Below are 23610 nucleotides of genomic sequence, written 5' to 3'. Positions count from 1 at the left end.
ATTTGATTATAAAAAAAATTCGTACGTATAACATCACCAAAATTTTAAATATTAAATCATAAACATTTAATCTTAAATTTAAAATTATAAATTTAAACATTAAAATTGATAAATATTAATTAACTAAAAATTAGTTCACTAAACTTTCTCTTTTATATTTCTCCTAAAAAATCATATATACCTCTATCTTCTTCTTTTTTTTTTTTCTTTTCCTTGACATGTGTCACTTTTCCTAACGAAACGAAAACAACAGAAAAGTAAAATAAAAGCGAAAGTCTAGAGCCAGCAACTTTTGTATTTTGTGGCCAGCACTTAACCATCAAAAGAAAAGTGAGTGATCTTTTACTATTGGATAACCAATTGATGTAATCTCATACCATTGAAAACATGATTAATGGCCAATTAATGATTACAAAACACAAAAATTACTATCCCCTAACACTCCTCAAAATAAAAAAGCATCTTATTAGGAAGAGTTCATTGTTCATGGAAATATTACATAGAAGGCAGAAACACCACAAGCACAGTATTCACATACACAATGGACTACATGTACTACTTGTCCTTATTATTATTATGTAGCGTCATGCCCAATCATTACACAACACTTGCAATACCACCTTTCTCAACCTTGAAGCTTTTCCCTAAAATTGAACCAAAAGACCAAGATATTATGTTATTAATTTGTGAGTACTGTCCAGTGGCACCAGAGAACCCTACCCTAACTTGTTCAGGAAGAACAGTGGTCAAATCTAAGTCATGAGTGAAGTCCACTTTGTAACCATTAGGGTAAGAAGCAAAAACTCTAAGAGTCTTGCCATAGGGATTATAGATTATTGTTACCGCCACGGGTTCTCCATTTTGAAAGTCCCATTCAGCGGTAACTTCCGACTTAATAGAGTTCACATCAATTCCGATGTGTTTGTAATCGGGATCCCCGAGATTGAGATTAGGGTACGTATCAAATTCAACAGCAACAACTTTGTCAGATGTGGATTTAAAACCAATGAGCTCTTTGCGCGTGTTGTTGAGCGCATTCGAGGCGCTAAAGAGGCCAAGGTAGCCACCACCGGAGTTAGGAGGGATAGTAGTATCCGGGGAAGCGAGGAAGAAGGTAAGGCCGTCACCCGGAGTATCAGAAGGTGAAGAAATGAGGAAGATAAAGGAGGTGACTATGGATGCTACTGCTCCGGTGGATTTATCGTAGAGTGAAATGGGTTCGGAGTACAAGGCTCGGCCGACGCTACCTCCTTGTGGGACGCCACTGCTGTCAACCCTAGTGAGTTGCAAGGCTCCGTTGCTTGAAACGGAAGCGTCGCCTTGGATGATGAGATTCTCGTTACTTTGATCGAACTTGTCGAAGAGGAAAGTGGTGACATCCGCTGAGTTCACACTGTGGAGTAGGATGAGGAAGATGGCCATGGAGGCAAGAAGGGGAAGGGATAAGGGTATTTTGGAGTTAGACGCCATGGCTGGTACTTATAAAGTGGAAATGAGTATAACACCGCAGAATAAGTTATGCTTAGTAAGGGTTGCAAGTTCAGTGCTAATTTAAGGGGTATATATAGAGTGGGTGACGGTAGGTTCAAGGCGCATGATGCATGCAAAACTTTAGTAAAGTAAATATAAAAAAGGAAAAGTAGAAAGAGATAATGAGTTTAATGTATAATGAGTATAATAGAGGTAAAAAGAAAATTAAAATCAGATGATAATTAATTTAATTAATTTTAAATAATTTTGTCGATTAAATTTCAAAAAAAAGTAAGAATTTGTAAATGGTGCAGTTACGTATACGGACATACGATGGTAACTTTTTTTTCTTCGCATGTGATTTTGGTTCTGCATCGTCTTTTTACTCTCGTTCATTCTCTTTCTATCACTCTGGTCTATCGCCGTCAGGAACACCAGTTGCCACTGCCTAAAACACTAGCCGGCGCCGTCCAACTTCCCGCCGACGACGTCCAGTCTCTTCGTGTTCCGCTTGCGTGCCGTAGCAACGGGAGATCGTACCGCATAACCCTGTGTGTTCTCGTTACTGTTGTCCACCCGCTGCTAGCCGTGCAGGCCCACCGTAGCCATCGCCTTCCGTCGCGTGGTTCGAGACGCACATTATTCCCGTACTATATATCCACATATCCACAACCAATGAATATACAGAATCAAAGACAGAGATGACAAAAAATTTGTTGGTCTATGACTTTGGTTGCTATATATCCATATATCTACCATCAATGAAGATACATAATCTTTAGCTCTCTTTTCTCTCTTATTAAACACTTCTGATTTAATTTTGTTCTCTTTCACAATCTAATCACTGTCGACTCTCTTCATCCCCCAAATATGCTGGATGTTCAATTCACTAGGTATGTAAATGGTTATTTTAATTCTTAATTGGATGATTATTTTTGTTCGATTCAATTTAAGTATATACAATTAACAAATGCTGGATGGTCATTTCACTAGTTAGCAAGATGATTATTTTAATAACTACGGGGATAGTTGTTTGATGACGATCCCATAACGGTGACGGGAGAGGGGCTACAAGGGTGGTTGACGGGTGGGGAGGAAGAGTGATTTGGGGTAAAAACTGTTTGTAATTTAGGATTTGAGCGGTTATTTTTAAAATAATTGAACGGGAGTTTTTGGATTTAGGATAATTTGTGGAGTAATTTTTATTTTTTATTCCTACCAGACTAAATAATTAGTTCATTGTACACATTGTCAAGATTTTTTATTATCTTTCTGACAGAGTTGAAAAAAAATGTTAGGTGGATAGTAAAAATTAATTATTATATATTTATATATGTAATTTAATTTATTTTTAATATATATTTAATATTTTAATATGTATTTTATATTAATAAATAATTTTAATGATTAATTTTAATGTATATTTAATATAATTGTAAATATATAATATTAAAAAATATTGTGTATTTTAGAAATTCTAATAGACGTTAATATATGCGTGTAAGTGATTGTAGTGTATTTTAGGAATTTTAATAGTCGTTAATAAATTTATTGGTATTTATTATTTTTAAAAAATGAATATAACGTGATTCAACAATAGTTTAATCTATGATATTCAAAGTATATAAAATATTATTATAATATAAATCAACAAAATTTATCATTAATTATATAAGTGATATATTGGTGCTGTTTTGTTGCATGCATGGTGTCCGATCACATCATATGGATAAGATCCATTTCTCGCTTTTTATTTTTCATGTGAGGGAGAGAGAGGTGTATAACAAGAAGATGTGAGGAGAGATGTATTTTATATTGGTATGCGATATACAAATCGGAAGCAATCGATTTGTGATTTCGAAAATAAAAAAAATTTAATGTTGAAATCGGACCGTCTAATTTTTATTTAAAAAAAAATAAAAAATACAAATCAGATCCTCTAATTTATAGTTTATTTTCTTCTTGAAATAAATCGGATCCTCCAATTTGTAGCTTTTTTTTTTTTTAAACAAATCAGACAGTCCGATTTGAATAAAATACTATATTAAAAAAAACACCTAATCTTTTAATAACATTGTATTACATATATTTAATCAACATAAAAAAAATGAGCCAAGATTTCTTCTTAGCAAAAATTATTGTTGCTCTTGCACATACATGTCAATTAACATTGAAATTACAAGTCACCCCAGAGCCAATGATTCACCTCTTAATTCCCACATGTTTCACGCAAAGGAAGAAGATGGCAGTTGTATAATTTTTCATATGAAATTTTTTATTTTTATATTTTTGGGGGGAGGAGCGGGGGTGTTAATGACCTTCCCAAATTAATAATTTTACATGTGAAATTTTTTATTTTTGTACTTTAGTCCTCTCTTAATTTTTTTTAGCCTCTTAATTTTTATATTTTAGACTTAGATTATGAATGCTTTTATCTATTATCTTATCTTATTATTTATACTGATGTGATAGTATACTAATAAGATCCAATATATATATATAATACATAATGAGATTTAAAATCTAAAGTAGATCATCCAATTACTTCATAAACATATTAAATAAATATTATAATTAGATCTAAACATTCAATCTGTATTGAAAAAGACAAAAATTATCAATAGAATCCCAATACAAGAAATTCTTACATGTTTATCATGTTGTTCTGTGGGCAACAAGTGAGAGTGTATTGAGAATTTAATTTAGAAGTTACTCAAATTGATTGGGATGATGAACGAAATTGTTATATTAAAAGGGGCTTTTCATCGTTGATTAATATAATGGACAAATCGTTAGATATATATCATTCTTTTATTTCTATTAACGGTTTAATTTTTAGAATTAATAATTTTATAATACGATATTAAAAATTTTTATAATCAAGATGTCTAAAATTTGATCTTTGTATATAGTAGTTTTTGTTAGAGATATAATTTTTTTTTTATCAATTTAACCTTTTGAAAAAAATAATTTTATGATACGATATCAAAATTTTTATAATAAAAAAATTTAAATTTCGATCTTTATTATTCCCCTCTAGAAAAAAAAGAATAGCACAAAATAATAATAAAAAAATTATACAAAAATTTAAATAAAACTAAAAAAATTATTATTTGAAGAGATATGCTAAAAAATCTAGAATTATTTTCTTATTATTATACCGACTTACATAACATTTTTCACGTGTATTTTTTTCTTTTTCTTTTTTGGACTACATTCGCTGGTATATATCTGGTCCAATTGTTAACAATCAATAATGTATGATTCAATACAATATTTCACGACAAACAATACGACACCACCAATAAGATTTATTATTTTTAATTAATATTTGATTAATTTTAAATATTAAAAAATAATTTTTAAATTTTAAATTTTAATAATATAAAAATAAAATATCAACTTAAAATATTGGTTAATATTAAAAAATATTAATTTCTAATAAATTTCTTTCACAAATTATATATAAATAAGTAAAATAAAAAAGATGTCGTTGTTGCTTTAACGCACGCCACTATTATTTTTGTTTATAAAATTTGGTTTTAATTTATTCATAATTAACTAAACATTTATAATTAACACTTATTTAATCAAAATATTTACTTAATTGAAATATTATTAAAAACTTAACTAATGCTCCCTTGATAGTAAGAGCTTGTTTTGGTGAGTTATTAAGAAAAGATTTTTTTGAATTATTATTTTTAAAAGATCTTATAAAAAAATAAAATTAATTTTATGTTTAAATATTTTATACAAAAAGATCTTTTTATATATCAATTATATTTGAGTATAACAATATAAAAATATTTTTTTATTTATTTATTATATTTTTTATATGTATGTATTTTTGAAACAAATTTAAAAATAATATATTATTAATAATTAAAATAAAAAATATTTTAAATAATTTATATAATAATTAAAAAATTAAATATACTTAAAAAATAATTTATATTTTAATATTCATAAAATATTAAAATATTATTATAATTTATATAAAAAATATTTTATATTATATTATATATTATATATATATATATATATATATATATATATTATGCTCCTATATTTTATAAAAATTTTAAATTTATGTATTTATATTAGTATCCATGCATAATAGATACCCATATTTATTTTGTATTGCATTTTATTAAGACAGCTCATTTCAATTGTCTCAATCAATCGTGAAGGGGGGGAAAAAATCTTATCCTCCAAATGTGATGATATGTGTGGTATATGTGACGTGTGTGTAATTGTATTATCTTAATAATTTCTTTTATCATATACATGAAAAAGAAATTCAACAATCGACCAACTATAAAGGAATACAACATGCTGGAAAAAAGAACGAGTTCGTTAGTTATATATTTATATTTATAATTAAATTTCATAAATAATATAATTTAATTTAATTTATATTTGTAGTTAAATTTTATAAATAATATCATCAAATTCAACTTATATTTATAATAAAAATATAAATAAAAGTATAAAAATATCATGGTAATTAAGTAATTTTTTATATTCATTAAAAATATGATTATTATGCTATAAAAAATATTGATTTTAATAATTAGTTATTTTGTTAGAAAATATGTGAAATAATGCATATATATATATATATATATATATATATATATATATATATAATTGATTTTTTTTTATAGTTATAAGGTATTTTTGTTAACCTCTTATATTGAATAGGTTAGGAGCCTTTAGAGGTAAGAGCTATTATTAGTATATAATCTCATAGAATGATGAGTGAGTCGTATTTCGGTATAATTTATGCATCATATATAGAGAAATCATTTAATTATTCAATTAATTTTCCTACATATTTTTTAATTATTAGTTGTAGATTTTTTTTTATTTTTAATATTTTAATACATTAATTGTACATATACTCAATATACTTCTAATATATTTGTTACGATATTAATTTTACTAAAATATTTTTTTACAAAACAATATTGAATACTTTTTATATTAGTTAAATATTGAATAAACTTAAATATTTCGTTGTTCAAAATTTAGAAAACTACATGCTAAAGAAAAATATATTATTAGAAAGATATATCAATGTTGTATCACTACAACAAATATAGAAGATGGCGGCAGAAAATTGGTGACCGTTTACAAATTCGCTGCAGATTGACTGGATAGCTGCAATTGTCGTAGTGGTTTGACAACTGCACCAAAATTAAATAGCATAATGGCGGTGACACGTCCTAACCGCTAGAAAACAACACAGTGATATATATAACAAATTAACATAGCGCGTTTATAAAATTTTTTTCGCGTGAAGTCAATTGTGTAGGGGCGCAAACTACTTCTCTGGGAGTCTTTGCCACCGTGATGCTCCCCTCAGTCAATTCCAGCAGTCTCCTCCTTTCCATTACTGTGTCCATCACTGAGCCGTTTTTCCTCTCTCTAACCATTTGTCTGAAACCTAGGTTTGCTAAGCTCTCTTTTAATTTGGTTGAGTTTTCTTTTTTGTTTCACTTTTCAATTTGGCTTAGATTGATCTTGTTCTTCTTGATTTGGGTATATACAGTCAAGAATTAGATTCGTACTTTTTATCTTCCTCGCGCGAACACAAAGGGGTAGAGGCGCAAAACACACCTCCGCGTGCGAATCCTTGCCGCCGTTCCCCTCCGCCCGTCAGTACCAACTGCATCGCGCTTCCCGTTGCTGGTAGATCCATTGCCGACAGCTTCTTCATTTAGATTACTAGTATGTACAAAACCCCTCGTTCAAGTTTGTGTTGTTTTCCTTTTGGTTTCAGAATTCAAATCTGTCCACATTAATCCTTATCTTCTTAATCGCATACCAATAGTTAGTTTTGGCCGCACTTGTTGTCTCCTAACCATCCTATCTCATTGTCCAGCAGGACTAGGTGCAGGTTTTTTAATATAGAATAATTTTTTAGATTAGATTAATCAGTGCCATAACCACCGATTTTCTGGTTAGTCAATTGTTATTATCTACTATCTTAGTCGGCATTTTTTCAGAATGAAAGAATATTATCATACTAATGTTTAAATTAGAGAGAAATAAAGATCAAGCGCATCAAAATGGAGTTAATTAGTAGAAATATGTAAGCTTTATATAACAAATATTTTTATACTCTTACATGATTTGCAATGCTTTGTAAGCATCCATCCCTGAAACATGCTTTGCAATGCCTAAGCCAACTATATTTTCAGAGGTTCTGTTTTGTTGAAAATGTAGGCAATATCATGAAGGAGGTAGGGCCTGTTAGCATGACCTTTGATATACCAATGTATCATGCTTTAAGGCTTCATGTAAAATGTGGAGATGATCCTTTGAAGCTATATTTTTTCTATATTTACTTTCAAATATAAATACACGTTAACAAATTTATTTACTTATTTTAAAGAAAAAAAAGAAAAGGTGTTGGTTTAACATTGTGCCTGATTTTTCAGATGATTTTCATAACTCATTAGTGTACTACTGATCATGAAATTAAATGGTAGCTGTCCATATGAAATTAAATTCAAACTATTTTGTATAGTCTTCTATGATTTGATGATCAGGCATTCGGAGCAAATTCCCTTTTTATTACTCATTTAGTTTCAAAGTAATTGTCAATTACTCAATTTGAATAAAGTGGTAAAATATAAAATTAATGTATCTGAACAATACATTGATTTTTTAAACTTTCTTTTTGTCGAAATTGACAGATATTTTGAAGTAGAGACTAATACTTAACCTATCATATATTTTGGGTTATTTTGTATTCTCTAGCTAGTGACTTAAAAAGATGCAGAGGTTTTATGAAGGGTAAATTACACTAATTTCTTCTATGATATTAGTATTATGAAAAATACCTTATTTGTAGAGGTATATACTAATTTTTCCTGAAATTTAGGTTATACTACCTATGATGATGTAAGAGCAGTTAATGATCGTGCTATTAAAGCTAAAACTGAAACCGAATCCCTTAAGCATGACCTGGCTAGAATAGAAGCTGAACAGGAAGTTGTAGTTGCCCAAAATAACCACTCCTTGGATTCCTTATCAAAATTGGAAGAGAGTAGAAGAAGCTAAAGAGAATGCAAGGAGATTGAATGAGGAAGCTAATATAGCCAGAAGTGAAGTTGAGGCCTTGAAGTTGGATATTGCTAAACTTACTAAAGAGAAAGAAGATGCAGCCCTTCGATACGAGCAATGCTTGGCTTAGACACACAAAACTTTACCTCATCTGCAAAGAAATTGCAAGATGAGAACTCAAATCTGAAGGAGGCATGCAAGGCAAATCAAGATGAGAAAGCATTTCTTTTGCAAAGACTGGAAATCATGGAACAACTTTTGGAGAAAAATGCAGTTATGGAGATTTCTCTTTTAAATTTGAATGCTGAGCTGGAGGCTGTCAGAAAAAAGGTAAAGGTATTAAAAGAGAAGAGAAGAAAATTATCGAGTTGTACATTTGAGTGAAGATAACTTCGCAGGGAAGAAATTTATGATTCATATTCTCCAAGAAGATGGCAATCACTGGAAAGGGGAATATGACAAGGAAGTAGAAGGGGATGTACATGCTCAAATGAAAATTTTCATCTTGCAGAAAAGCATCATGGATCTGGAGCAAAAGAATTTTTCACTACTAGTAGAGAGTCATAGACTCTTGGAAGCATCCAAAATGTCTAAATAGAATGATATCTAAAGTGGAGAATGATAATGTTCAAGAGCAGGTTGATGTGAACTCCATGTCAGAAAAAATTAAAATACTGAGGATCGGGCTGCTTAAGATATCGAAGACTCCTGGCATTAATAGTGAGAACATGTGTGAAGATATTATTGAAAATCAGGAGCTTATGAACTATACATATGACAAACATGAGGAGACATACTAATTCTTCATAGCTTGCAATGAAAGTGAGAAAATGGTGCTTGAGAATTCAGTTCTTGTCATGTTCCTCAGGCAACTGAAATCAAAGGCAGAAAATCTTGTGACAGAAATAGAACCCTTGATGAGGAGTTCTTGGCACAGCAAACGGATGTCAAAAATTTACTACGTTAAACATTGAACTACAACTAGTTGAATTTATCAATGATCAACTAAATTCACAGGTTAGAATTGGAAAGCGATTGTTGTCTCAGAAGGAAAAAGAGATTCTGAAAGTAGCAGAGTTTAGTATAGCAAACCAATTGAGTCTCTAGACCATAATTTAGATATCCATTAAATCTCCTTGTATCCTAATGGCGGGTTATTTGATCATTTGTGATCAGTTTGGCACCAGTTAATATTGAAATATTTGATCAATATATTGTTTAAATGATCATTTCCAAGTTCAGAATTCGGTCCTTAGGAGCTGCCTGTCGCGTCGCCGTCTCTGCCCGCGTCGTCGTCGTCGGTTCAGGCTTGCTGCTGGCCCGTCTTCTCTTCTCCGGTGCGCACCGTTCCTATGGTGCAAGGTAAATATTCATGCTTACTTTTGTATTTATCTATGTCTGACGTATATAAAAGTTCTTTATTAGCAATAAGGAGCATATAGTAGTCTATACATATATATAAGTAAATCTCTTCACATTTGTTTTTTATATTCATATATATATATATATATATATATATATATATATATATGCCATGTATAATAGGAACCATATGGATAAGGTCCAACGTAAAGTGCATAATTTCCAAGGTAGTTAAAATTGTGAACCTACTATAGTTAAAATTATGTTTCATATGTCAGCTTAACATAGTTAAAATTGTGAACCTACCACTGAAAACAAATGAATATCCCTTCACTTCTAAATGAATCCACCAAAAACAACTAACTATATACATGAAAAGATATATGAAAATATATATATAAAATAACTAACTAATATATATTGACTTCCTTTTTTATTCAATTAACATATGAATGTGCAACTTTAATACTTCTATATATTGTGTTCTGGTCTCATGCTAATATATAGACCTCTTTTTTCCTTCCCATTCTATGATATATGTGTGCATCCTAGCTATGAGTTATGAGCTATGGTTGATAGTTTTTGTAGAATTTTGATACTTTTCACTTGCAATGTTGTTAGGCAAATATATTATGATTATTGAGATTAAGATAGCAAATTTTTAGTTTGTGAAGTAGATTCTAATTTTTAGTTTTTGAATCTTTGGATTAAATTTGAAATTCAGATATTGTAAGGGATTACAATGTGTCAGATTATATTTTTTGTATCACTGTTTTGTCTTTTTCAATGGCAGGGTGAGGAATTGCCATCAGACATCGCTGTAGGGATGAATTCCGTGGAAGGACCGAGTGAAAAATAGAATCCTAGGATTGGAATTATTTTGGTTTGAAGCAAATATTTTTTGAATTTGAATATGCAATTCTTAGCAAGATATTTACTATATTGATATTTTTATAAATATATTATTTTATTTTCCAGTTAATTTTGTTGTTTTTGCCATAAGTTTAGATTCAATAGATGAAAAATGTTAAGATTTATAGTATTAAAAAATCCAAAAAGGACAAAAAAATATATCTTTAAAATTAAACCAAAAAAATCACCATTTTTTAAAAGGAAAATCCAATTTTTTTTTAAATTAGCGGCGGTTTTATAACAATCCTAAATTAACAAACAGTAATAACAACGCGGCGGTTCGTAACTGCCGGTAAAAAATGGACTAAATCCTAGTACTTGTATATCGTGGCAGTTTAAAACTGCCGCAAAATCACCTCTCCGCACCAATAACCCGGGCGGTCCACCAAACCGCCGAAATTTGATTTTGAAGCGGTTTATAACCACCACTAATAGGAAAAAAAACCGCCGTAAAGCAGCGCCTCTGTTGTAGTGTATATGTATATTATTAGCTCATTCGAATATTATTCGACAATTTTCATTTTCTTTTGCGGGTGAAATGTTTTATGTACATATATCAACGTCTTATCGTTGTACTAATTAATTTACTATGGACACAAAATGTCATTCAATTCTCATGGCACTAGAAGCAGCCCCTAAAAATAAAGTTAATGTTTGTGTTGAAGGTGCGGTGAAGGTAGCTCAGAGTGTGTGAGTTAGATGAATGAGAGACAGAGAAAAGTATAGAAAAGTACTTGATGCATTGAATGGTAGAACTCATCTTACACATGAGTCTTTAGGTCTTTATATACAATAGATGATAGCTTGTAATTAATCATTCATAACTACAAGTCTGTAACTAATTTCTCTTAATTAGTCTAGCTAGCACTAAGCTATTCACATGGTTAGTTGTTGCATGTAACTACCTATTCTAAATACAAAAACTTAACAGCAATTAGTTAGGAGTCCTAGCATATATATTACGTAACACCCTCTCTCAAGTTAGAAGTGTAGATATCCTGTAATAATGCTAATTTGTTAAGTAACAAAGAGAAGGTCCCTGGAGATAATGTCTTTGTCAATAAATCTGCCAATTGTTCATGTGTCGAAATTGACAAAAGTGCAATGTATGATCTTTTCAAGAATCTTGTCTCTAACAATATGGCAATCAACTTTTATATATTTGGTTCTCTCATGTAAAATCGGATTGGTTCACTACAAGAAAAATACCTATTCAGCCACACTTTTTTTAAGCTACATTTGAAAAGCGTAGCCTATTCATAGAATAGGCTACGCTTTTCTCTGTGTTGCCTTTTTATATGAGAAAAGGATACACAATTGTGGCATCATTTAAAAAGTGTAGCCTTAAGTATTTTAGAAATCACTTATAAAGCGTAGCCTTATCTAAATATCCATGAATACACTTTTCTTATCTAAGGAAACGTTTTTAAAGAGTAGCTTATTTATTCTGTTTCAGGTGCGCTTTTAAAATGTCTCCTAATATGATCCTCAATAAACACTTACTAAAATCCCCCTCACTCACGCAGCAGTGCAGCACACACTCTCATCCTCACTCAACATACACAAACACAAAAGAGAGAAGAAATCAGAGGGAGAAGGAAAGGAAAGAAAGAGAGGACGACGCCGTCTAGGGCTCCGCCGCCGTCGCCGTTGTCGTCGAGCGCCAGTGAGAGAGAGAGCTCGAGGATGAGAGGAAACGCGATGGAGGAGAGAAAAAGGAGGTGCTCCGTCGCCGCTGAAACTCCACCACCACTGCTAGGGCTTGTTTCAGTCGTCGTTCTGCCACCGTCGGGCTTCTGTGCCCCCGCCGAGGAGCTCGAAGGGAGGAAAAGGATGGATGTATCGCCGCCTTTGTGCTCTGTCGCGGCGCTGCCGTCAACTGGAGCTCGCCGCTGAGCTGCTGCACCACCTCCAAGCCGTTGCGTCGCCGCTCATCTCTTCACTGTCACTGCTCAACACCATCGTCGTATCCTCTGTCACCAGGTAAGCATTCTCTGTTCTGCATCCTCTCTTTCTTGCTCATTCTCTAACTCGCTCTCACTTTGTAGTTCAAAGGTGTGTATGATTTTGATAGTGATGATGAACTGCAATGGCTAATTGAGATACAGAAGGTATGTATCAATTTTCAATTGGTTATGTGAATTTTTGGGGGGTTTTGGGTTCTAATTTTAGGTTTTCTAATTTTGGGGGTTTCGCCTTCTGATTCTCAATTTGTTATGATTCCTTTCTGTGTTTGGCATAAACGGAAGCAATAGGTGCTGGAAATTTTATACGTGCATGCTAAACTAGGGAAATCATTCTGTAGGAAAGTGTCGATTTCTCTGCTTCTTTTCTTCCTTCTTAATACCTTTCATTGATTGTAATTATGTAGATTTCGATTTTCAATTTTGCAGTTTATCTCCTTTTGTTTTTCAGCAAATCGTTGATCAAACAATCAAGGAATCGGATCAATGTGATAAGGAGAAAGAGAAATTCAGCAAAGAAGTTTCTTAAGCAAGACACCATTGATCTGCTTGCGAATCATTTACAGGTTTCTTACAATAGAGTAATTGATTTATTTTTTCTGCTTTTGTTTCATGAAATTTAGAAAACCTGTATGCATAAACTAGCGATTTTATTTTTTAATTGTAATTACTTTCGCATACAATTAGTAAACTACGTGTTTGATATATGAATTACTATAGTTGTTATTATACTGAGCTAGGACCAAATACAAAGTCTGAGTCTATTTTAACATTTTTAATCAATTTTCAGTATTGAAACTGTTCAAGTGGATTTGGCATGTTATCACACAAGGCTGTGCACCTGATTCAAGGCATAAACGAGCAAAAGGCAAGGTTTCTGATTCACAATGCTTAATTGCTCAGATAATTGTTGTTGCTGGATTAATTTCTTTATTTTGAAATATGAACTGGTTTCTAGTCTTCCACATAGTCCAGCTAAGAAAGCCTATGTTACTGATTAAGAACTAAGAACACTATTCCATTTAATTGTAGCGAAAGAGAGAAAATCCTAATGAACCAGGTTCACCAATTTTTACTATGTACTTATGTACTATCCCTTATTTACTCTGTGATGTCCCTCATTAGGTTCATAGTATCTTTTGTAGCAGCAATGCCCTCTGGATCCCTTGCCACAACAAGGAAGGTATCAACTTGGCCTCCTTTCTCTCAGAGAATAAAGCAAACAGGTGCTTTTCATTAATATGTACCAAGTTTGTACCAGATTTTGTGGGCTTAACCCAAAAACTATATATTTCAAGTCTTTATGTTCATGGAAAACTTGATATACAACTCTAAACTGAAATGCTAATGAAGTAGTATGTTTCATCATTAGAACATGCATATCTATTATCTCATTGTTTCCATCTTAAATAGTAGTTTGTTATTCTTTCTTAAACAAGTTTTAAGATCACTTTTGCAGTTTCTAATTCTTCACTTTTATAGTTATGCTTCACTTTTACTCCGCTAATTTGATGCGTGACGCCTCGCTCAACGACCGAGTGGAGCTCCGAATTTTGGGTGACGTTGGTGCCAAGATCCTAGTCATAAACTTTGATACCCCTGGTGTTCAGGTATCTAATTTCTTATGCCCATTCCCTTTTTCTCTTCAATTTTTTATTTTTCCTACTCGGTAGTTGACGAATCTTGCCATGGTCGCCTCTAGTTACAGCTTACAGTTTATAATACAACTTTCCCAATTTAGCTTTGCTTTTTTTCTTTTCTTTACCTTTTTGTTTTGGCTTACGGATTAAGCTTCCTTGTCGGTGGTTTCGATTTTGATTCTTAAATGTGATTGTAGTTTAGGGAGAGACGGAGAGAGAATGAGAGTGGCGGAGGCCGGAGAGACGGTGCTTGTTGGTCTTCCACCTTTTAATGCAGAGCATCCTCAGGTTTAATAGCATACCTTTTGCCATGATTTTTGCGTTTCTGTTCTTGTTTGCTGTATGGTTTAGCTCTTACTGACAGATATTTCTTTTTGGGGGTGTTTGTAGACTATATTTGATAATATTCTTAATCGTAAGATACCTTGGCCTGCAGTTCCTGAAGAAATGAGTCCTGAAGCTCAAGATCTTATTGATCGGTAATAATCATGTTATCTTCATGTTATATGTATCTGGCAATTGCAAACTGTTTATTCTGGTCAGCATTTTAGAATATCAATGCTTTGTTTATGTTTCCAATACTGAGCATGCTTCCATTAATTTGGATATTTTAGCTTGACTGCTTAAGCCAAAGATAGCATTTGTGAATGTATATTGTTTAGCAATCCTGGTGCCATATCTGCTAAATATGAACTTTATGTAAAGCTTTTTCTTTATGCTCCCTTTGCTGGATGCCGATCTGTTATAAATTATGGTTTTTTGTCCTGCGTTATTGTGCTAAGTTGAAGTCACGATTAGGATAGAAAAATGAATATTTTCTTGGATTAGTACCTGAGATGTGTTTATTTACAGATTATTGACTGAAGATCCTAACCAAAGACTTGGAGCTAGAGGTGCATCAGAAGTGATTTAATTTCTTATTAGCATACAGATGCTTGTTCCCCATTTTTATGATCATATTTCATTTTACTTGCATTTCAAACGTCACATTGATAGATGCTTAATTATCCAGGTGAAAGAACATGTTTTCTTTAAGGATATAAATTGGGACACACTTGCTAGATAGAAGGTATGTAATGCTTCTCAAGTCATAATTAAGTACTGTTAATTTCATCACTTCAATGCAATATGCGTTTCAATTAAAATTATAATTATTCCCTAATATAATGAATTATATTTCATCACTTCAATGCAATGGTTTATGGTTTGGATTTGTCAGTTTTATTTTTCTGTTTCGACAGTTAAGTCTTTATATTTAATGAGGTGCACTAAATAATAGAACCCACCAAATTGCCTTGAAACCTAATTTTAAGTTGCCGTTGATCTGTGGCATTTCCAACTAGGTGGGACCAGCTATGTTTCCATTTTTAACCAAGTGGGGAATTTTGAATTCTTCGTGATTTTATAAGAGGAGGTAGATGGTGAAATTGAAGACAAAAAGTGAAATAAATGGTAGACTGGAAGAGTCCACTAGAGATTCCAAAAGCATGAGGTTAAAAGAATCTGATGAAACTTTGAATTTTTTGTGAAAATAATAACAACAATAATAAATGTAAAGAAAAACCAAGAAAAGTGACAAAGCTAATTTAATAAGCTAAGAAGAGCAAAGAGCAGTTTTAAGAGGGAGATCAGAGAGGTCTATTCAAGAGTCAGGATTATTCTGTGAACATATTGCATTATTTTCTGAATTGAAGAATCTTAGTCTCATCTATCTAATTGCTCATTTTGATTTTGAGAGGTCTATTTCCAAAGTCAGCAGATTTTTGTTTGTTATGAAGTAGTCTCTGACCTATTTTGGCACCTTATATATCTATAACAATTTAGGTGCAAAATGTAATATCATATTTGTTAGTCATTACTCATTATTATGTATTCTTGAAATGTTAGCTCCAACTCTTTTAAGTGTCTATAGCTTTTGAGAACCTTGTGTTTCTTTGGTGATAAATCGAGTTAAAATTAAGATTAAAAAAAGGTGATTTCTTTGGTGGTCTTTTTATAATTACGAATGTCATTATGAATATTTTTTTAACTAATTTTCTATATAATTATGCAGGATAATAATGAAGACTAAGCTGACTATTATTGTGGTTTATTGGCTAAGATAGAGTGCTATTTAGAATCTTTACATGTATGATTGACTAATGATTTTTATTAGAAGATACTTTTATTGGCTAAGTGATATTATGGTTTTGATATAGCTATGCTTACTTTAGTTTGAGATGTATAAATTTTTACAGTTAACTTCATTCTTGTACTTTTGGATCAATATTATAAATATATTTTGGTTAGAGATAATTTTTATTATATAAAGAAATTATTTAGTATAATTATGTATTATTTTTATTTTGTAATATTCAACTCATTTAAATAAAAATGCGGAATTATTATATATGTAATCATATTAACTATTATGTTGTATTAATAATTATTATATATATATATATATATATATATATAGAAAAAAAATAGTATACAAAAAAAACGAGACCTAAGGCTACACTTATATACAGTAGCTATAGTATATAAAAAAAAAAGAGGGACCTAAGGCTACGCTTATAAAAAGTAGCTATGATATACAATGTGGCTACGCTTTACAAGTGATGCAGTAGTGTTGAAAAGCGTAGCCTATTCTGGAAAAATAAAAGCTGAAAAGCGTAGTCTTTGGTCCTAGATAGCATCACTTGAAAAGCGTAGCCTATTCTCAAAGGCCAAAAGCGTAGCCCTTGGTGCAGAAAAGCGTAGCTTTTGAGAATAGGCAACGGCCGAATAAGAATCACTCCAAAAAGCGTAGCCGTAGCCCAAAAAGCGTAGCTGTAGCCTAAGGCATCATTTTTTTTCACTTTTGGCTACACTTTTTAAGTGTACCTAAATGGGTGTTTTTCTTGTAGTGGTTGTAATATGAATTGCTACCTAACTATCACAGTAGAGACTGATAGGATTGGTGAGAGGCATATCCAAGTCAAGCCAAATCTTCCTGATCCACACAGCTTTCTTTGTAATAGATGTCATTGCTCTATATTCCGCTTCAGTAGATGAGGCAGCCACAATCGTCTGCTTCTTACTCTTCCATGATACATTGACTCCTCCAATGTAGAAACAATATGCTAATGTAGACCGTCTCGAATTTGGGCAGGATGCCCAATCCGAATCAGTGAATCTTGTAACACTTAGGTCAGACTTCACTAGAAAAAATAATCTCTTGGTAGGTGCCCCTTTAATGTACTTTAAAATTTTATGAGCTGCCTTGAGGTGTAAGATAGTTGGTGCTTCAAGAAACTGACTTAACTTCCCAATAACATAGCTAATCTCTGGTCTAGTATTGGCTAAATACAACAATCTCCCAATTAAGTTTCTGTATTCATTGTTGGCAGGTAAAGGCTCCCCCTATCTTTTGACAATTTGATGTTGTAGTCCATAGGAGTCAAAGAGGGTTTGCAGTCTTCGAGACCATGATCTTTGATCAAGTCAAGGGCATACTTGCGTTGATACAATGCAACTCCAGTGCTGTTCTTAGCCATGCTCCTCCATTCCTAGGAAAAATTTAAGGTCTCCAATGTCTTTTATTTAAAATTTTTCATCTAACAAGGACTTGATGAAATTAATCTCAAAAGATATCATTCCCAACAATAACCACATCATCAACATATATTAAGAGAGCAGTGAATCAACTTTGCTGAGATTTAGTGAAAAGACTATGATCAGACTTTGATTAGAGATAGCCCGATTCTAAAAGAACAGACTTCAGCTTAGTATTCTACTAACGGCTTGCTTGTTTGAAATCGTAAAAGGTTTTTTGCAGTTTACAAACCATCTCTAGAGGTGCATTAAACCCTAGAGGAACCTACATATAGACATCTTCTTCAAGGTTCTCGTGTAAGAATGCGGTGTTGACATCTACTTGCTTGAAAAACCAGCCTTTCATGGCAGCTATGGCCAGAACAATTCTTAGTGTGCTGAGCCTCACTATGGGACTGAACATGTTGAGATAATCAATGCTTGGAACTTGTGTAAAGCCTTTAGCCACTAGACATGCCTTGTATTGTTCAATGGTCCCGTCGGGGTTATGTTTAAATTTGAACACCCACTTCTTGCACCCAATTGTCTTTTTCCCAACTGGTAAGGGAGTGAGCTGCCAAGTTTGAAGATGATGAAGAGCATTGAGTTCGTCCTTAATAGCACTTTTCCAGCGAGCATGAGTTGTTGCCTCTTCATAACACTTTGGTTAATTGTCAGTGGAGATGGCTAGGGAGAAGGACTTATGAAAATTAGAAAGTGCATTATAAGCTACAAACTATGAGATGGATATCGTGGGATTGCTTCCGTTGTTGTGTTCATGCACTGGAAATCCTTTAAGTGGGCTAGTCTTTTCTTTTCTCTAGTGGACCGTCTTTGTGGTAATTGAGAATCGGGAGGTAATGCATGAGGTGGCATATGGGTGTGAATTGGTGCAGTGGCTAATGACTCAAAAATGGATCAACTAAGGGTTCAGGGATATGTGCATTAGGGACTTCAATGTGTGTCTCATGCAAAATATGTGTAGTGTATGGACTAGTGATTGCTTCATCGTAAATGAATGGATTAGATGCATGAATAATGTTATTATTTTGCGATGCAAAGGGAACCTCGGTCTTATTGATAAAAGGGAAGTGAGTTTCATAAAACTGAACGTTTCGAGACACAAATATTTCTCTTGAATGCATATCTAGTAAAACAAATCTTTCAGCCCCCTCCCTAAATCCTAAAAAGGTGCACTTTCGTGCTCTTGGATCAAGTTTCAATCTACCAGAGGAAATAGTCCTTACAAATGTTAAGCACCCAAAAACCTTTAAGTCCGATAAGTTAGAAAGTAATGAATAAAGAACTTGATAGGGTGATTAATTTTGTAAGAGAGTGGAGGGAATTCGATTAATAATGTGAACAGCATGAGAGATAGCAAAATTCCATAAGCACTTTGGAATGTTAGAGTGAAATAAAATGGCCCTTAGCTTGTGACAGCTAGTATGTGTTAGTTGGTGCTTCCTCTCAATAATTCTATTTTATTGAGGAGTTTTCGCACACGATTTTTGATGCACAATACCAGTGTATTTTTCATAAAAAGATTTCATTAGATATTCTGGCCATTGTCATTTCTTATAATTTTTATTTGTTTGTTGAATTGAGTTTTTGCAAAGTTAACAAACGATTATAAAAGACTATTTGCTTTTGATTTTGTTTTCATGAAATGCACCCAAGTATATCTTGACTTATCATCAACAACAGTTAAAAAATATTTGTGTCTATTTGTTGAAGAAATTAAAAGAGGTCCCCATATATTTACATAAATTATGTCCAAACAATTTTCAGAAACGTTATTACTCAAAGAAAAGGGTAACAATTTTTGCTTAGCTAAATGACATGTATCACTTGGACTATTTGTTTTATTATGAGTGATAAAGCTAAAATCTATTTGTTGAAGAAATTAAAAGAGGTCCCCATATATTTACATAAATTATGTCCAAACAATTTTCAGAAACGTTATTACTCAAAGAAAAGGGTAACAATTTTTGCTTAGCTAAATGACATGTATCACTTGGACTATTTGTTTTATTATGAGTGATAAAGCTAAAATCTTTTTTCATGGCAATTAGCCTTTTACATGGTAAATGTCCTAGTGTATAATTCTATATATCCTTGTCTGTTATTACTTGTACGTGCATGATATATGATTGGTTTTGCTACAGTTTTATTACTTGAGAAATAGAAAATACGAAAATTTATTCACTTGTATAAAGTATTCAACGTAAAGTTTTTACCAAAATTTTATAACTAAATTGCCTTAAACAAACAAAACTAAAAATTTCTACTTTAATCATGTCGTTATATGTATGTTTTTTATAGCTATTTTTATTGTCTTCTAACTCTCTTAACAAATGAAAAATAGTTGAAAGTCAGTACTTAAATTCTCCAAAAAGCCACTTAATGAGTATGTGGTCTGATTAATTAGTTGTAATTTTTTGTTAAATCGGAGTATCATCTTTTTATTAGGAGGAAGTGTTAAAACCTTCTTAATGTTTAGAATCATCCCTTTTGTCATGACATCCTCTAAAAAAAAAATCTTTATGATTATTGTTACACAAAAGAACAATAGAAATTAAAAAGATAAAAAATCTAAGCATCCAAAATAGGAGGAAATAAAAAAATTTACTAATGATATTAACATTCTAATAATCGGTATCCTTGCAGTTATTGTCATTGTTGCGACCTTGGACTTTTTGGATAGTAAATAAAGAGTAAAGCTAGGGAACCAAAAGCATATCAGCCAAAATCCAGCCAAATACCTTTCGATGAATTCAAAATCTTTACGAGTTAATATATATGGATGTTTCTTCTACTAAGTATGAGAATGTTTTTTTTTTTCATATTAAATGGATGTTTTTTATGTATTTTTCGAATTTGTGTTTGACAAAAGGAAAAATAAATTTTAGATCGGGCTTGTTGAAAGGGTTCCGTGATCCCAAGAGTGATTATTGGGGATTTGAAACATATTAGTCAATGAGAGATTTTATTCAAAACGGCAATTAATAACAAACATTAAAAATTAAATAAAAATTAAATTAATTAATTTAATATTGTTTTGTTTATCTTTTGGCCGATCCCTTTTTGGTTCCACATACTTTTCCGTAAATAAATCGTCGATATATCCTCAAACGATTTAACCTTATTTGACTTTTGGTCGTAATTTTCATCTTTCGAAATATATTGGCAATTTTATCGCAATACCAAAATAATACGGTAACTTATAATACATTTAGAAATATATGTGTCTTTTTCTATTAATTTAAACTTAAAAAAATAATTTTATAATATAGTATCACACCATTAATATGATAAATTATTTAATTAAATAGTTTGGTTAATGCTCTTGTATCTTCATTTTTATTGACATTTTAGACCATTTGTTTTCGTTGCTTTGTCAAGATACAAACTTAACTTTTGCAAGACAATGACAAATTTGAAAACGGGTGCTAGAGTTATTTAATAAATTTGCTACTATTTTAAGTTATTTAATAAATTTGCTACTATTTTAAATCTAAGTTGTTTTGTTTTGTACGAAATTCATCTTGACCATTTCGCTGCTGCAAATTAATAAATTAATGAAAAGTATTAGAGATAGTAATTTTTGTGATTTATAGTTATCAAGTAGTTATTAATAATATTTTTGATGATATAGAATTATTCATTTTTATTTTACTAGTTACATACTGGTCAGAATTTAATAAAATTACTGAAATTAGACTTTTTCTAAATGAATTAAAGAGATATCCAAACTGATTATGTCAGATATTTTATTCAAATGGCCAACTCCAACTACAAGCTAACCGTTGATTAGTGAAAACATTGGAGCATACAAGGACAACATTAAAAACACGCACAAGCTAATTAAGGTTGATAGGATACATAAATATATATGGTCTTTATCTAGAAGACATTAGGGTACACCACATCATGCGCTTGCAACACCGGTTACTGTCTTCAAGGATGAAGAGAACGACCATGAACGAATTAGATTTATCTGACGACCGCCAAGCGAACCAGCGGAAGAAAAACCAAACTTGACCCTCTCCGGAAGCTTCTCTTTCAAATCAACAACTTCTGAAATAGTAAGAATTTCTCCACTCCTGTTCTTCACAGCAACACTCAATGTCTTTGATGAAGAGTCGTATATCACAGTCACCTCAACCACTGATCCACTCTGTCTATTCCACTCTACAGTCCTCAATGAAACAACAGAGTTGACATCAATTCCAACATGACTATGAGGTGGGTCCCTATACTCGCCGTTGGAATAGGTATCAAACTCTACGCCGACAAATTCACCCACACCGCTTGGATCAGCGACTCCGAGAGCGCCGCCAGTTGCGCCGGGAGGAATCTGAGTATTTTCTGGTGCAATGAAAAAGACAATGCCGTCGGCGGGAGTGAAATCTTGATAATCCGTTAACTGGAAAGAGAAGGAGGTGATGAAGTTGGCGACATTTCCGCTGGCAGTGTCCCAAAGGCGCACGGGTGGCGCGTACAGAACACGGCCTGTGCTGCCGGGACTAGTGAGGTCGGTGAGGAGCACGTTGCCATCTGTAAGAATGGTGGCATCACCTTGGAGTTCTATTGCTGGGTTGCCATGGCTGAAAGGGTCGAAGTTGAAGGAAACAACTTCAACTAGGTCAATTGAGTTGGCCTTCTTACTTGCTACTAGCAAGAGAAAGAAAGTCAGAACAACCCAAAATGGTTTCATGGTGGGAAATTCAATACTAACAATAACGTTAATTAGTTTTGGAATGGTTTTGATGATTGCCATTGGGGTTTCTTTCATATATTTATACACGCATGCACAAGGGTATTGCATGCTTACGAAAACAAAATACTCTAAATATATGTATAGAGAAATTCTTTGGAGCATCAATTTTTAATATTTTCGGTTATTATTTAACTAATATAAATATTAAATTATTTTTAAGTATGTGTTGAAAAATTTGAATATAAATTATATTAATTTATTTGATAAAATTTTGATAAATATAATTATATATTATATAAATTTTGTATGTAAAATTTTTACAAATATAGGTGTAAATTATTATTGGCTAAATATTAATAAAAAATAATAATATTTACTGATTATATAGCATTGTTCATATGTATATATCATAAAATAAAGATTCAGCGTACAAATTTTTTAATTTAAAATTAATAATTAAAAATTATTAAATAATAATTTAGTTAAATAAATTAAATTTTTTAATAAATTTTAGATATTAATTTTATATAAAGACACTGCATGTGATTTTTTTACTGTGTTATAAAATTATAATCCCTTTTGATTTTCTCACCAACCACATTTGCCCTCCGAGGAATTGTAGAAGTAAGAAACTCTCACGCCATGAACTTTGATCTCTTTCGTTATTCATAATCATATGTTTCACTTTATTTTTTAGGATTTCAAAATATTTAATTGTTTGCAATATTTAAATGGTATATATTTTATTTGTATTAAAAAAGATAAGTAACTATCTCATTCTCAAAATTAACTTAACGGTTAAAAAATAAATTAAAATTGTCCCAAACTTATAAAAACTATATATAATAAATGAAATTTGACAATTTAAACTTAATTATATATTATTATGACAAGGGTGGAGGGTAATTTAAAA

At 31.7% G+C, this 23610-nt stretch overlaps 4 protein-coding genes and 1 long non-coding RNA gene across 5 annotated transcripts; 2 read left to right on the top strand and 3 right to left on the bottom strand.

Annotated features, from left to right (window-relative positions):
* Window positions 1-444: 444 nt before the first annotated feature.
* LOC112712626 (lectin) lies at window positions 445-1530 on the bottom strand. The gene has a single exon (XM_025765555.2). It carries the CDS (start codon window positions 1468-1470, stop codon window positions 598-600), a length of 873 nt encoding a protein of 290 aa, XP_025621340.1. The 5' UTR covers window positions 1471-1530; the 3' UTR covers window positions 445-597.
* Window positions 1531-6742: 5212 nt separating this feature from the next.
* LOC112712633 (uncharacterized) lies at window positions 6743-10888 on the top strand. Its single transcript, XR_003157859.3, has 4 exons — window positions 6743-6923; window positions 7025-7203; window positions 8363-9906; window positions 10700-10888. It is a non-coding gene; the product is annotated as an uncharacterized lncRNA (long non-coding RNA).
* Window positions 10889-12519: 1631 nt separating this feature from the next.
* LOC112712630 (uncharacterized) lies at window positions 12520-16717 on the top strand. Its single transcript, XM_072202212.1, has 13 exons — window positions 12520-12616; window positions 12716-12801; window positions 12867-12929; window positions 13074-13123; window positions 13234-13348; window positions 13573-13650; window positions 13908-14008; window positions 14265-14392; window positions 14620-14710; window positions 14813-14901; window positions 15275-15315; window positions 15435-15491; window positions 16476-16717. Exons 1-6 carry the CDS (start codon window positions 12520-12522, stop codon window positions 13576-13578), a joined length of 417 nt encoding a protein of 138 aa, XP_072058313.1. The 3' UTR covers window positions 13579-13650; window positions 13908-14008; window positions 14265-14392; window positions 14620-14710; window positions 14813-14901; window positions 15275-15315; window positions 15435-15491; window positions 16476-16717.
* Window positions 16718-17332: 615 nt separating this feature from the next.
* Window positions 17333-17940, bottom strand: LOC112709644 (secreted RxLR effector protein 161-like). The gene is made up of 2 exons (XM_025761526.1): window positions 17871-17940; window positions 17333-17745 (listed from the first exon to the last, which is right to left on the bottom strand). Exons 1-2 carry the CDS (start codon window positions 17938-17940, stop codon window positions 17333-17335), a joined length of 483 nt encoding a protein of 160 aa, XP_025617311.1.
* A 3896-nt stretch (window positions 17941-21836) lies between these two features.
* Window positions 21837-22731, bottom strand: LOC112712628 (galactose-binding lectin-like). The gene has a single exon (XM_025765557.2). The coding sequence runs from the start codon at window positions 22692-22694 to the stop codon at window positions 21906-21908; it is 789 nt and encodes a 262-aa protein (XP_025621342.1). The 5' UTR covers window positions 22695-22731; the 3' UTR covers window positions 21837-21905.
* Window positions 22732-23610: the final 879 nt, after the last annotated feature.

The sequence above is a fragment of the Arachis hypogaea genome, chromosome 9 (genome assembly GCF_003086295.3).
Source record: "Arachis hypogaea cultivar Tifrunner chromosome 9, arahy.Tifrunner.gnm2.J5K5, whole genome shotgun sequence".
Taxonomy (NCBI): Eukaryota; Viridiplantae; Streptophyta; class Magnoliopsida; order Fabales; family Fabaceae; genus Arachis; species Arachis hypogaea.
This window is presented reverse-complemented; position numbering and strand designations above follow the sequence as displayed.

What these genes read in the sequence shown, in the direction of transcription:
- LOC112712628 (XM_025765557.2), bottom strand. Translation starts at nt 22,694, where the DNA reads ATGAAACCATTTTGGGTTGTTCTGACTTTCTTTCTCTTGCTAGTAGCA.
- LOC112712630 (XM_072202212.1), top strand. Translation starts at nt 12,520, where the DNA reads ATGGAGGAGAGAAAAAGGAGGTGCTCCGTCGCCGCTGAAACTCCACCA. An exon ending in GTCGTATCCTCTGTCACCAG is followed by an intron (nt 12,802 to 12,866) that starts GTAAGCATTCTC and finishes CTCACTTTGTAG; the next exon opens with TTCAAAGGTGTGTATGATTT. An exon ending in GGCTAATTGAGATACAGAAG is followed by an intron (nt 12,930 to 13,073) that starts GTATGTATCAAT and finishes CGGAAGCAATAG; the next exon opens with GTGCTGGAAATTTTATACGT.
- LOC112712626 (XM_025765555.2), bottom strand. Translation starts at nt 1,470, where the DNA reads ATGGCGTCTAACTCCAAAATACCCTTATCCCTTCCCCTTCTTGCCTCC.
- LOC112709644 (XM_025761526.1), bottom strand. Translation starts at nt 17,940, where the DNA reads ATGGCTAAGAACAGCACTGGAGTTGCATTGTATCAACGCAAGTATGCC. An exon ending in TGACTTGATCAAAGATCATG is followed by an intron (nt 17,746 to 17,870) that starts GTCTCGAAGACT and finishes TGTTGTATTTAG; the next exon opens with CCAATACTAGACCAGAGATT.